This window comes from Hippoglossus stenolepis, chromosome 17 (assembly GCF_022539355.2).
Source record: "Hippoglossus stenolepis isolate QCI-W04-F060 chromosome 17, HSTE1.2, whole genome shotgun sequence".
Lineage (NCBI taxonomy): Eukaryota > Metazoa > Chordata > Actinopteri > Pleuronectiformes > Pleuronectidae > Hippoglossus > Hippoglossus stenolepis.
In genome coordinates this window covers 5,555,632-5,570,640 of record NC_061499.1, presented here as the reverse complement: position 1 = coordinate 5,570,640, position 15,009 = coordinate 5,555,632, and the positions used below count along the sequence as shown (strand labels likewise).

General features: G+C 42.8%; 1 protein-coding gene across 1 annotated transcript; it reads right to left on the bottom strand.

Moving 5' to 3' along the window:
* Nucleotides 1-1,447: 1,447 nt before the first annotated feature.
* On the bottom strand, nt 1,448-5,128 carry LOC118125214. Its single transcript, XM_035183616.2, has 2 exons — nt 4,862-5,128; nt 1,448-4,250 (listed from the first exon to the last, which is right to left on the bottom strand). The coding sequence occupies exon 2, from the start codon at nt 4,245-4,247 to the stop codon at nt 2,454-2,456; it is 1,794 nt and encodes a 597-aa protein (XP_035039507.2). The 5' UTR covers nt 4,248-4,250; nt 4,862-5,128; the 3' UTR covers nt 1,448-2,453.
* Nucleotides 5,129-15,009: the final 9,881 nt, after the last annotated feature.

Sequence of the window (15,009 nt, the reverse complement as noted above, 5' to 3'; positions counted from 1 at the left end):
TGTTAAGAGCTTGTGTTTCTTCAGTCAGGGACTGTGGTGATGCAGAAATGCAAAACTTTGAATCACATCTGCCAAGGAGGTTGTTTTCACCCTGAACTGCTCCTTTGTTTGTTTGTTAGCAGGATTATGTCAGAAAAACCTCAATAGATTTCCATGAAATTTGGTGGAACGATGGGACTTGTGTCAAGAAAGAGACTGTTAAAATTTGGTGTGGATTCAGACATTGATTTTTGACATTTTCCCCAATTTCCAAGGGAACACTGCACGGATCTGAATATATAAATATTACATCAGAAATAAATTACATAAATATTGACCATTTCTGTCTGCAGTTAGAATTACTGCGCTTGATCCTTAGTGTTATTGGCTAGAGAAATCTGTGAATAAAGTAAAACGGAACAAAACAATGTAGATTTAGTTTTTTTTCATGGGATGTGTTGACATTAATACAAAATATAAAACAACGCCAGACATTGAGGGGCAGCAGTAAACAAAGTTCTGTAGCGTGTTGAATTATCAGGAAGCAGAAACACCTCCAGCTGACAACGTGGCGTTACCGCTGGTAATCCGGGGCTTGCAACAAATGATGAAATAAGGATGAAACCACAACCTGAGCGAAGGGTAATTTCATGCTTTCTGCCTGGTATGACTGCATCACACAAAGGGCAACTTTAAAACCGACGCACTGCCACCTGCCATTAAGTGCATACATCATGTGAAATGATATATACCAACCCTCTTATTTACTGCCCACACGTCTGTTGTCAGCGCCTGCAAATCCCCATGCGAAGCCGAATGGGCAGCAGAGTGCGAGGGACGTAGGTAGTGGGAGATTTACTGTGATGTGACGCTGTGGAGAAAAAGAGTCTGTGGTTTACGCAAGGTCTGCTCCCTTCAAGGCAGAGTCACCTCCACAGCTCGTCCAGGCTCGTTCCTATTAAGATTAATAATGTGAGTATTTACAAGGCCCAGATCTCTGCTCCAAAACCCCCCGAGGCCACCCGGAGAAAAACCAACAGCAGAGGAGATAAAGGAAAAGTGAGTGTGAGAAAACACACCGAGCTTCAGTGCTTCGTTTTTTAAGAGGCTGAAGTTTTTTGTATTTTCTTACAAGCTAGAACTTTAGTGTGTTTCAATAAATCTTTAAAGGTTAACTCATGAATTGGAGTTAATTTGTTCCTCCAAGCAATACTTTAATTTTAGTTCTTGGCTAGAAGAAGTAATTTCCTTAAATCCATTAGTAGCCAACCAAACAATAACTGTACGTATCCCATCATAAAGCAACAAGCTGTGTTTTCCTCTTTTTATGTGACTTATGCTAAGCTAAGATAGCAGATGGCTGCTGGGAATAGCCCTTTATCTAATTAAGTTCCAAGTATATTTTATACATTCTGTATAAACCATTTTTATGGGGGTGGAAAGTCTTTAACTCAGAGCAAACAAAATCTTCAATAAATACAATTCTTTTATTTACATCATGTAAACAGTCTGAACAGAGAAGAATCAATCTGTATTTGTTAGTCTATGGTGCAGGGTGAGGGACAAACCACTGAGTCAAAGACAGATCCAGTTACCTCTCAGTTACCAGCGCTGGCTCATCATTGGCCTGATCAGCAGCTGACATGACCTCAGCTGACTTCTCAGTCCTTTACCCTGCACCATTACTCAGTCAGCTAAGGTTTCATGTTGGGATTATGAAGTTAATACAAGTTCAAAACTAACAACATGAGTTTTCATTGTATGGGATCCGAACCCAAATCAAAGCTTCTCATTCAGTCACTCCTTAAAGTGCAATCACAGCTGAGAAAGTTCAGACCAACTCCACATTGTAATCATTCATACGCTGTCTGTAACAAATGATCTGTGTGACACACTAAACACATCACATCTCATTTCTATCGTACTATCAGAGCCCAACTCCTTCATTGGTTGGGTGATATAAATCAGCCAATGTGACCCTTTCACAGACATATCGCTGTCTGTGTTTATATTTGCAGAAACTAAACCTTTCATTTGACAGAATAAACAACGCAGCAATTATGTGCATTTACATAAAAAATATACGGTATGCTATAGCTTATAGTTAAGTTTATGGTTAAACTTTAAATGATCAAGCCTCTGTGATATTCAAAGTGTTTTTTTTTTTAGCAGCAAATGTTTGTCTGTTATTTTGCAGCATTTCACAAAAACTACTCAACAGATGACCACGAATCTTGGTGTAATTATGTGGTACAGGTCAGGAAAGAACCCATTCATTCATTTTTTCGCCATTCTCGTCAATTTCCATGGGAATAATACATTTATCTAGATGAGAAAAATCCGTCACATTTAAGGAACTGATATGAACGAGTTTGTATAATTTTGTGAGGCTTGATTGTATTTATGAGGTTGGGTCTTGTGTGCAGACTGTTTTAGCTTTAAAATACATGTTTTGTCTGATAAATCCAAAATCCCTACTGCGTCTCAGACTGAAATAAAACTTTCTTCTCTTCCTCACTGTCCAGCGGAGTGTACTCACACTCACTCGGATCTAAAAGGTTGAGATTCACTTGCACTGCTACCAGTTTCTGCACCCTGTCAGCTGAGAGAGAACCTTCGACCTTTTCACTTCCAAACCGCGACCGCAGGCTTTCACAAGCTCCTGTTGTCGGAGGGATCTGAAGTATAGCAGAGGCCACGGCTGACAGCGGCTCAGAGGAACACAGCCCCTTCCACCAGGTGGATGCAGACACGTGCTGGCATGAGCTCCATATCCCCGTCCCCTTCCATAGTCCCTGTTTGGCCGAGAACCTGGCGAAGCTGCCGAGCACTTTACCCTCATCTAGATTTAGATGGTGTGACAGGTTGGATATCACGTAGTAAGCACTGTTAATCTGCTCCCCGGAGAGCGTCTGCTGGCCAACATACTTGGGATCCAGCATGTACGCTGCTGCATGGATGGGCTTTACGCAGAACTCCTGACATCTGTCTAATGATGCCAAGACAGCTTTCTGTTCAGTGCTGTGCAGCACAGACCCAGACAGAGTGGCTCCGATGTGGTATCTTAACTGACTGAACATGTCAACAACACCAGAGAGCAAAGTGTCGTCTCTTTTCATGTAATCAATAGAATTCCCGATCATGTACAGCAGGTTGTGACTGCTGATCAGCCCTTTCCAAAAGGCAGGATCCTGTAAAGTAGCCCTGATGGATGCTTCAATGTTAAGTGTGGTTGAGACGGCCATCTCCTGCAGAGACGTCTGACCCTCCAGGAGGCTGCTGAACATGCTGAGCACACCAGTCCGGTCAGAGCCTCCAGGCAGTGCCAGTGTTGCTCCATTGGAAGTGTGGTTTCTTATCTTTGTAGTCTGCCAGCGTCTAGAAGTCTCTGCTGATGATTTCCGTTCTCTAACATACCTCACCACCTGCTCAGCTCTCCTGCACAATGCTTTAATAGACGGCTGTTCCACCATGTCGCCAAAGAGCTGCTGGATGCCATACGCTGTGCAGCCAATAGCAGATACGTGCGGGAAAGCTTCCTCTACTTGAGCCCAGGCGGCCATCATTTCCGGGGCGTCATCCGTCATGACAGCAAAGACCTTTTGAGGTCCCACCTCGTTTATGATTTCTTTCAGTTCCTCAGCAATAGAAGCGCTTGCATGTGACTGCTCTTTCATGTTTGTGCATTTATAGAGCAGCGGTACAGGAGTTGCCACAACATAGACGATAGTTCCAGTTTCTTTCATGTTCGACCAGCCGCTGCAGATAACTGTGACACAGTCGGCTTTCCCTATCGCATCATGAACCTGGTTCTGCACTCGGTCATACTCGCAGTCCAACAGATGAGAGGACAGAGCCGCTGCAGTGGGTGGACAGTAAGCCGGCCGCAGGACGCTGAAAAATCGTTTCCAATAAACATTGTCTGTGAGAGTGAGGGGCGAGGAGGTGGCGTACGCAGCTCGAGCCAGACACTCATCAGCATATGCCTGGCTGCGCTGATCCACAGAATCAATGAGGAACTGTCCCCCCGGAGCGGCAGATGGTAAGAATGGGAAGGAGGGAACGGGGATGGAGGCAGCAGAGCTCCCATCAGGCTCCGGTGACTGCTGTGAAACCACACAGTACTCCTTGCATTTGTCCAAATGTATCTGCATCTTGGTTGCATTCTTCGTGTACGTCCTGGCACAGTAGTTGCACATGAAGGTTTCCCTGCCATTTTTAATGGCCGGAGTAAAATGCCTCCACACACCGGACTGCATGCGAGGCATCGTCTACAAAATAATCATAAAAACATTTTTGACAACAGGTGAATAAAGGTGATGAAAGTGATTAGAATAATAATAAAGGTTTCTCTAGACCAGTATTATTGATTTAGTTTATCAAAGAATTGCAGACTTTAAAGTATCAAATGGAAAATCTATGAGTTGCCAAACTAATGGACTATTTTCAACCTGCTGTAAAAGTGCTGCAAAAGTTAGGCTGTCACATGCAATTATAAATGTTATGATATGATTAACAAGTGTTCTCACATGAATAAATTCAGTCTGGAAGATGTCTGCATTAATAAACTGGATTTGGGTCCAGATGTCCTGCAGCCCTTCCACAGGAGGATGTGAAAATGAAATTAGGAGCTAAATCAAACGTTCATGCTGGTGGAGATTTATTTTTCACCACTGGCAACTTCAAACACTTCATGAATTGATTATTAATCATCAACACATATTTATATGTGGTTTATAAACTCTCCATCAATGGTGCCTGATCAGAAATAATGTTACTACACAGCTTGAGCTAAAACTTATATCTCAACTTTAACAGAAGATTAAAGACAGAGCACAGTAAATGTACAACAAGATATGAACTCATTCATTTATTCACTCACCTCTTAGTTTGATCACTTAATCTGAATCCATCTGAAGTCACTGTCACATTAGCTCCTGTAGCTAACCTGGCTCCCCAGGCAAAGTAGCTTCACACGAGGGGGAAACACCTCCTTGTTTCCGGTGGTGGAGTCACACCAGACCTCGGACTGGATCCACAGTGAAAGTATAACTTGACATGGTCACATTTACGAGGTGAGTTTGTAAAAAACGTGGCGAGAGAAGTGTGTTTTCCTCTGTTGTTGTTGTTAGCGTCGCTACTTCCTGAAACTGAAACGGAAGTACGGAAGCTCACAATGGACCTAAAAGGTGGAACTGCAGGAAAAAGCGAAGTCAGGGTGGCAGAGGATATTTTTAAAGCTCATGGAGAGTGACAGGTAAAGTAATAATAATAATTTAAAATGATAAGTACAGAATAGTAATGGTCACACTGGGTTTGCAGTGGTAAAATCAAGCATTTGAGTTTTGTAGGTTTAAAGATTTAAAAAGACCTAATTCCCCTTTTCTTGTTCGAGTTCATCTTATTTTCCTCAGGGGTCAAACACATTTTCTTTTCTCATGCGTCTCTCTCCAGTTTTGCTCATTTTTCTAATCTGATGCAGTTACCCTGAAGTATTTGACAGCTCGAGGTTGATGGGCTGATTAAGGTCATAAAAGAGCGGTGTTTTTTAATTGTTGTTATAATTAAAGTGACCTTACCTGCCTGCCACTCAAAATTGCCTAAGTAACTAGTACGCTCATATTTGAAAGGCTGGAACCAGAGAATTTGTTTTTGTATTTGTTTTCTGAAAAATAAACTTAAAATAATGTTTTCATGATCAAAATAGATGGCAATTATGTTTCTGACTATAATCAAACAGTCCATTCAGCTCCAATTATAATGTACTAATGCTCAATCATCTTAATAGTTATAATGATAATAAGCGTTATTTAATAAGCACTTTTCAAAACATAGTTAAAAAGTGCTTCACAATAAGCAAGACAGCAAACCAAGAAACAAACATACAGGGGAGAAAGCCTAACCTCTGGGTCGGAGTTAATAAACAAACAGCCCAGATACAATCAACTCAGGCTCTGTGTTAAATTGTGTTTTGAGGTATGTCTACCAGAGTAAATTATATAATCGAAATAAACAAACGTTCAAACAACCCAGATAAAATCAAGTCAATTCAGATTTGTAATTCTATTTTCCATCTAATTTTCTGTCATTGACTAATCAAGATAGTTTAAAGTGATCGTTTCAGCTCTAATTTACCGTTTAGCCTTTCTTCTCTCTTCCAAATACAATTGGAATGTGAAAACTTGGCCAAACCTGATGAAACATGTATAAAGTTTGTATCATGTTGCACAAATTTAACAGCTGCTTGTTGTCGATGAAGTTAATAAAACTTTTTAAACACATATAGACTAAGTTCTTGTCTATTGGTCACTGAGCTGATCCCTCACCCCTCGTGGAGGTCTGTGCTGGTCTCAGTGTTAATGGCCACACTGATTCGCTCGAGCACTAAATGACAGTGATTATCTCTCGCTCTGGGTCACATTTCACTGCCATGTGTGTGTCATTAGAGACATTTCTGGAGTTCATCCTGTTCCCAGGTTTTTGTGGCACAGTGAGTGCAGCCAAAGCAAACTCGCTCTATCTAATTTGGGGGCAATCCGAGCCGTGATAATGTCGGGTTGCATCACAGCCCTCTGCGGACAGCGAATATTCACTTTGACACGCTGCAGGGAGACGTAGAGAGAGAGAGAGAGAGAGAGAGAGAGAGAGAGAGAGAGAGAGAGAGAGAGAGAGCAACGGGACCTCATGAAAGCCAAGCGCCATTATTTTCTTGTCTGTCAGCCTTGGATTAAGTTGCCCGACCCTTTTAGAGAGCGTCAGCATCCGAGCCAGAGAATCAGGGGTCCAGACCACAGGGACGACAGCGCGGAGGAAGGGGCGGTGATGTCATGACATGGCAGCGATGGAGGATGATGTTGGAGCGTGAGGATGGAGGGGTTGGCGGTTCTCAAGCCTGCTCTTGTCTCGTGGGAAACGTCTCGCCATGTTTTCATACTTAAACGATTACCTCCGCCAACGAGGTTGTGTCTTAGTCTGCATTCGGTTGTTTGTCAGCAGGATTACACAAAATACTAGCTGATGGAAACTTGGTGGAAGGATGCATTATGGGTCAGGGAAGAAACCTTTTAAATTGGGTATAGATCCAGATCAAGGGGAAGATGCAGACATGTTTTCTTCACTTTCTTTAACATTGTTTTCTTAACATTTTCATAAATCTCTCTGAAAACAATTAATGTATTTTGATGGGAAAACAACGGTTGGGCCTTGGTGGAGGTAAGTGCTCTACTGAGACATGAAAATCTACCGGGGACAGAAGGAGACAAACATTCAAGACATCGTGGAGAAACTCAATTTTATTTAAAACCACGGAAAGACACATTTCAAATGTTTTTTTGTTTCACATGTCGTTGTCCCCAAAGCAAAAACGTCCTCTCTAATCCCCATGTCATGTGCAACAAGTGGACAAACCAAAGGCTGTTTCACGCCGCCATCTTGATTTAACTGTCCCCTCACACACACACATCAGTATGTTTTTGTGTCTGTGCAGGTTGTTGTGGAAAATATGGCTCCAAAGGTTCAACTTATCGTTTCAGATCCGAGAGAAGCTTTCATCTCTCCTCCGCCAAACGTCCGCTCTCACACTGAGGAGGCGTGCTCTGTCGGAGTCGGTCTTTATCCGACAGCGCTAGCTTTGGAATCCAAACACTTTGTGACATAAAAGCCTTTCAATTATACCCTTTAAAACGCTCTTCTTTAAAACATGAAACAGCACCACACACTCTCGCCTCTGCAGAACGTCAGGCCACCCGATAGAGAAGAATTAAACTGTATCACTTTATTCCACTTTAATGGCCGATCTCTGCTCCTTGGAGCCTAAAGCTAAAACTCTCCGAGACCCTGTTTGCAATTACTTGATTATATCAGACTGAAAATAGCTTTAGTGAGGTCTGAGAGAGCTGTTTACAGGGAGACACCACTTACTGTGTGTGCAGGCTGAATGCGCCGCGTTAAGACAACAGCATTTGTTGTTGTAAGTTTAGTTTTTAACACCGGTTTCATGTGTTCTCTACGTCGTTGGTTGACATTTATATATATACACAAGTGTTTCCATGTTGTGATAAATATTGCCTTCAAACAGCGAGAGATTTTACCAGATGTTAGGTTCAAGAGGGTGAGATTTTTTTTTTATACTGTTTTTGTAGGAAACACTGACTTGTAACTGAGGGAAAACGCTAAAGTGAGCGCTAAGTGTAACATCTGCTCAGTCGTAGGTGAAGAGAAGCTCCCAGAAGGGCACAGCAGTGGTTTACGTGAGAGCGATAACCAGGAGGTACAGTATGTGGCGTACTGAGGCCTCTGTTGTGCAAAGCGACACAACTAGGATGCTCATCAAACACGACACCCGGCTTCCTCTCGACCTTTCCTTTGGGGTGAGCGATGACGAGGTGATTCCCATGTCGATATCGTGATGTGTCAGAGAGTTTACTCAACTCCTGTACTCAAAAAACAATTGAGCTATAATTGGATTTGATTTAATCCCACAAAACCAGCACTTTCCGGGTTCAATTATAAAGGCAAACATTTCTGTCGTAATTCTGCAGCAGCTGTGCAAAGGGAGGACAGATGCACCCCCACAGCCCTCTCCCAGCGAGCAGTTGGGATCCGTCGATGTCAATTATAATCCACCACAACAGTTGGCAGATTGTGATTCATTATCTTAAAGTAAGCATGAGCAGCAGTACATAGACTAATACAGGGCTAAAGTAATTAGCAGCCCTGGATGTGTGAGAGCCCCTCCACGTTTCTAATATTAAGCCCTACCCCCTGTGTGCAGTACCCTTACCTCCCAGCAGAGGCCACTGTGCCCCTAGTACCTCCACAGGACCTTTGACATGGATCTTGATGGCAACTGGTAAACCTGAGGGCAACCAGTCAACCGAGGGCAACCAGTCACCCGAGGGGAACCGGTCACCTGAGGGCAACTGGTAAACCTGATGGCAACCAGTCACCTGAGGGCAACCAGTCACCCGAGGGGAACCGGTAAACCTGATGGCAACTGGTAAACCTGATGGCAACCAGTCACCTGAGGGCAACCAGTCACCCGAGGGGAACCGGTAAACCTGATGGCAACCGGTCACCTGAGGGCAACCGGTAAACCCTCAGTCATGTTTATCAAATCTATATATACACTTTAAAAAGTACTATTCTTTTTATACATCACTTCACCCGAATGATGAATGATTGTGTTGATAATAAAATACGTTTCTAGCCAAACGACAGACATGAAGATAACGTTATAACTTTCTAACACACAATATATTTCTCCTTATTAGAGCACATTCAAATTCACTTGATCCGGATTTTTATTTGGATCTTCACCAAATTGCACACACTCATAAATATCAGTCCCTTTTACATGTCAGATCTTTTCCATCAATAATGTCATGCAAATAATTAATGAAAGCATTTTCATGTCTCAACTTAAACCACCTGTGAGGTTGGTTCCACACCTGTGACATTCAAAGGGGAGCCTCGGTAACCTGAAGGGCAGATATTTTAAGACGTGTCTTTACTAGTGTGTATATACATGTAGTGCATCGGTTGTATGGACTTTTGTTCTACATCCTAAGAAACAGGCTCTGTGCTTTGTAATGTCTATATCACGGTGGTTATGAGTGCAGCACAATAGAAGCAGTGTTCTTTCATGGAGCTCAGCTGCTTGTGCAACATCTTGTGCTGCTGCTGGTTGAGTGTTACAGTGTGGAGGCAGCAGACTCTGTTTACTTGCACTTTCCATAATCATCTCTCTTTCTCTCCCCGTCCTTTCAGCATCTTTCACCCTTACAAAAACAGTCATCAGTCTGCCCATAAACAGTCATTTACACGGTTACTGCGGCGCTCCTTTTCACAAAGCAGCTATAGCAGCAATAAGGACGTATAGACCAACAGAAACTGAGAGGCAGTGGGTTTTATCTCCACTCTGAATCGTAGCCTGTGTATAAAGATGGACCAAACGTCTCAGCTTCCACTGTCCAGAGATAAATCCACAAGTTTGATCAGTGGTGATTTGGGGATGGTGAAGAAAGGTCCCGCCGATTTGTGTGCTCAACCAATGGTGAGTCAGTCTCAGCTGTCAATCATAACGTGTTATTAGCACTTAAGGTAACTTACCAGAAAAATAAAAACTAAAGAGAAAATGACGAGAACCATTTTAAGATTAGTTTGCTCCATGTCCCGTCCACTAACATGGAGGAGGCGGGGTGTATGACCTATACCGCAGCCAGCGAGAACAACACGTAAAGCTAAATGAATCAGCTTCCTGTTTCCAATCCATACGTTTGTTTTCTCCCCGTGAAGCCCGGGCGCCTCAGTGAGTGACGGCCATCGCTCTGTTCAAACGATAGAACTCCCTGGAAAATATCTCAACCCTTTTTCTTTGAGCTGATTGCTCATGCAAATGTAGATTTACGACAGTTTCCTTTTGTGTTCTTTCACGAGGCGAGAGGAGCAACGCACCAGACTCGGATACTAAACGTCATAACAACCTGAGCATTCATGCAAATCGAGTGACATTAATGAAGTTCACAGGCAACCAGCCTCTGTAGATAAACACCAAAGCAAGCGGCTGTTTACTGCAGCAGGCAGATAGGCGCTAAACATTGTGTTGGGGCCAAGACTGTAGAAAGCAAAGAGCATATTCTCAAGTCCCTGAAGTTTGTAAGGCCACTGCTAACTGCATTGTCTTTGCTAAAACAAAAATGGCCTTATGCTGCAGCCTGCTTTGTTGCACAGGGAAGTCAGGCGGGAGGCAATTTGTCTAAAATGGAGAACATTTAAATAACAACGGAGCTTGAACAGCCACGAAATAAATACGGATTTTCAGAATGAGTTCCCTTCAAAAGCAGTAACATTTGCACACAGTGTTCTCGGTGTTGACAATCCCAGTAAACAGTATGTGTGAGGTGCAGGAGTTGGTTAATTCTTTTACTTTCTTTAATCTTCAAGACGTTTTAAAGCTGCATCACACCAAAGTAAAAAAGTCAGTATCACAGAGGATTTCTACAAGGCTCCGTCCCGATGATGCAATCGATGTGAAATCAGCAGCGAATCTTCTGCAGACGACACAGACAGACAATGACAAGTTTTGTCAGTGTTTTCTTTTTTGTAAGATGGTAAATCAATGTGCTGGGTTTGAACCTGCTGTCCGACCGGGGCCCTTCTGTGTGGGCTTCCTCCCCATGCGTCCAAAGACATGCAGCTAAGGTTAAGTGGCAACTCTAAATCACCCGTAGGTGAGATTGGTCATTTGTCTTTATACGTTGCGATACTGGTTACCTGCACGACGCTGGCGACCTGTGTGTGGACACCACCTCTCGCCCAATGTCAACTGGGATTGGCCCCATCGACTCCTAGATGACGGATGAATACACGGATGTTTTCTTCAATGTTTTAGAAAACATTGTTCTACAAATGCACAATGAAAGTATCAAATAATCAGCCACCTTAGAGTAAAATGTATTATTAGTTAGTAATGTTGGGTTAATAGGCTGCGTGACCTGTATTTAAAGGGTTCAGAAATTTGAATGCGGCTCCAGGCACTTAGTTTTTTTCTTTTCTTTCTGGTCAAAAACTTCTCTTTAGATAGTAAAGGTCGCTGACCCCTGACCTCGCTCGACCCTCTTAGCATGAATCACGGGGTCAGCGGTGAAGCCGGACAGTGACGTGTTGTCCTAGAGACGCAAACACTCACACACACACATGCTGACGCTTAGATAACGCTCCCCTAAAGCATCGGAACCACGCGATGCCACAAAATGATCCGACAAACACAAACACAGAAAATGGTGAAACTTCACAGTCACGTATTTTTTTTCTCTGGCTGCAAGAATGAAGAAAGAAGAAAAACAAAGCCGAAGCCAAATCAATGACCGCGACTGATGCATTCTTGAAGTGTCAGGGGTTAAAAAGGAGCCCTTTGGGTTGAGTGCACATGCTTCCAATTAGGCCTCAAATAGGCAAGAGGAAACAGTTGATTTAGGAATATTACTGAAGAATGACTTTAATTAGCCTGGAGACGAAGGGGCCCTGGATGTGGAGACCACTGTCAGCAGCAAACAAGGCCAGACATCATTAAACAGCAGCGGCGACAGGGGCTCACTCTGGCTGAACTCGCTGCAAACAAGACGACCAGGGCTGATATTTGTTTATCAGCGCCCCCTGACGAATCATATCAGTTGACAGCAGGTTGAAAGAAGGAGAATGATGAAAAGTAAAGGAGATGGAAGAAGCGGAGATTAATTGAAAGGAAACAAAGGTTCAGCCGCGCTCGTGACGCTTTAATCCGCAGGGGGAAACTGCGCTGTTGTCACCTCGGATGTGGAAACCGCTGGATTGTGACTGTTGTGACTTTCAAACCGTCAATAGCCTCATTTGAAAAGCAAGCACTGCTGAATTGAATGTCAATATATTGTTCAGCTCAACACCTCATCTTATTAGAGGGGGGAAGGCTTGCGACTCGCTAGCTCTTAATATTTCACCATGCAGTGTTATCATGTTGACAGTGAGAGGTAAATGAAGCCCGGCTAGATTTCCACCGGCCTCTTGGTGCCAGCTGGGGTTTTATTCTGCTATAGCACATGGAGGTTGTTCCTAGGTAGAGGAAAAGTAAATCAACAGTTTTCTGTACTTTTAACAACAGTTATTTTGCATGAATTGGCATTTATATGGTTTTGAATGTCTTTCTGTGGCTGAATCGAATCTAAAACCTTTTATTTTAGTGTCCAAGCTGCTCTATAACAAAGAATTTAGATATTTTAGTTTAAAAACTCCGGGACTGCATCGTAGTCTAGACCTTTTGAAGCAACATCATGCATTTGCTTCCTGTGTGGGTCTTATTGTCCCAACTTAACAACCAAAGTGCTCATTCATTCATTGACAGCTATTTAGAACTTTTTAATTCATTTTTAAGGCACGAAGGCCAAAAACTTTCACGGTTTCTGCTTCTCGAATACAAGATTTTGTTTCTTTTATTTGTCGGACTGAAAAACCTTGGAGGGTCAAACCATTGGTTGGACTTTGCAATTAAACTGAAGGTGTCACTTTGGGGTCTGGGCTGCTGGGATGGATATTTCTCACTTTTCTTGGTTTGATAAACAATTATTTTAGAAAGTAATCAAATGACCCAAAGCTAAAATAATCAGATTAATCCAAAATGGGAATAATCATCAACAAGCAGTTTTCTACATTGAGCATTTAAACTTTTAATACATTCTGTGACTCCTAGTTACTTTTACTCGTAATTGATGACTTTAATAATTTAGTATTATAATTAATTTAGAAACAGATCAGGATACTTCCTCCACCACTGCAGTAGAATCTCCCTCAGTCCCAAATCAGATTTGTCTTCCACATACAAAGTGCTTCTCTGATTTCTCTCTCATCCTCCTGCAGGTGTAATGCTAATCATCACTTCATCAATTCAGATTTATGATGCACTGCAGCCTTGGCTCCCCCGAGAGCTGCTTTGCTTCCAAATAACCCATCAAAACTAACTTTCCAGATTGCATTGATATTCAGGCACCGACTTAACCAGGTAGAGATCCACTGAGACGAGTCTGAGTAATTATGTCGCAATTACGCAGCTGATTCAGAGGAAGAAACACGACGGATGCCATTGTGGGGCTTTGACAGCTCCTCGCATGAATCAGTTCACATGCAAGTGGTAAATAATTCAGCCACGGGTCACACGTCAGAGAGCAGCAGCACATGGCAGGAAAATTCACATGTATATGCAGGTGTTAATGGACCAGATGTTAGAATATTATCTGTGTGTGTGTGTGTATCTGCTAATTTCTTGTCATTCTTCTTTAAGAGGTTCTGGTTGGCAGATTTGGTCACATTTGGATATCAAGTATTTATGCTAAGCTAGGCTAATCTGTTGGTGGTCATCACTTTTCTCACGTAACTCTCTGAAGTAATTAGAATCAGGATAAACAAAACAATAGATTTTTATTTGTATGGCTCATACTCACAAGTCACAATTTGCCTTAAAGGGGTTGTGTATATGTGCAAGGCTCAACATCTTCTGTCCTTGACCTTCGACTAGGGTCAGAAAAAAGTACGTCACAAAATATCTTTTAACAGTGGGAAAAAAATGCAGAAACCTCAGTGAGAGTGTGTGTGAGTGATCTCTCCCCACAAATGGACCGAAGTGCAATAGATGACGCATTTAACCAAGCACATCAACAAACTAACAATAATATTACAGTGATCTGATACTGTGACCACACTACGGTTAAAATCAAATATTCCTGACCCAAACTCCACCATGCAGTCAGATTCAGTGGCTCAGTTTGGAGCAATTTCCCCTTCGATTTATGTGCACTTTGTCCTACATATTTGTATATTTCTCCGAAGAAGCGGATCCTCGGCCCCTCAACTGCTACCAGATGTGGAATGCCAGAAATAATCTGTCCCTCTCAATCTCAATGAGCGCGGTGTCTCGACAAGGAGCTGAAGGTCCAGATCCGGCCACCAGATTGTGGACATCATACACACGTGCATGTGGTAAGAAGTGGCCGTGCACACACACAGTCACAGTAAGACTATTAGCCAACCTTGACCTTGGATACTCAATCAACTTTAACCAAGAAACCTGTGAAGCAAAAAACACGGTTTCTATTCAAGAAAAAAACAACAAATGAACAAATTCTATTTAGACTTTCCAGTTCATTTCCTCAGTTGTCATACAAACATGCAGAAAACACAACCACGGCATACGTTCGCAACGAGACAAATCACTTCCTGGTCTTGACGGATTCTTAATGGCGTCACGCATTCTGCAAACCCTGTCGAGACGGTGATGCACGTGGAGGAGTTTTTATTGTTTGTTTGCTCTTCATTCAGCTCCGTTTGTTTTCAGCCGTACTGTTTGTGAAGTGTCGTTTCGCTGATGGCTCACAGATGCTTCAGGGGAGACAGACAGGGAACGCAGGAAGCTCCGAATGCTGGATGCCATTTTCAAAACTTGGGAACACTGCCGGTTTAATGTGCATCATCACCGTGATGTATTGCAAACATGTCTCTGTGAGC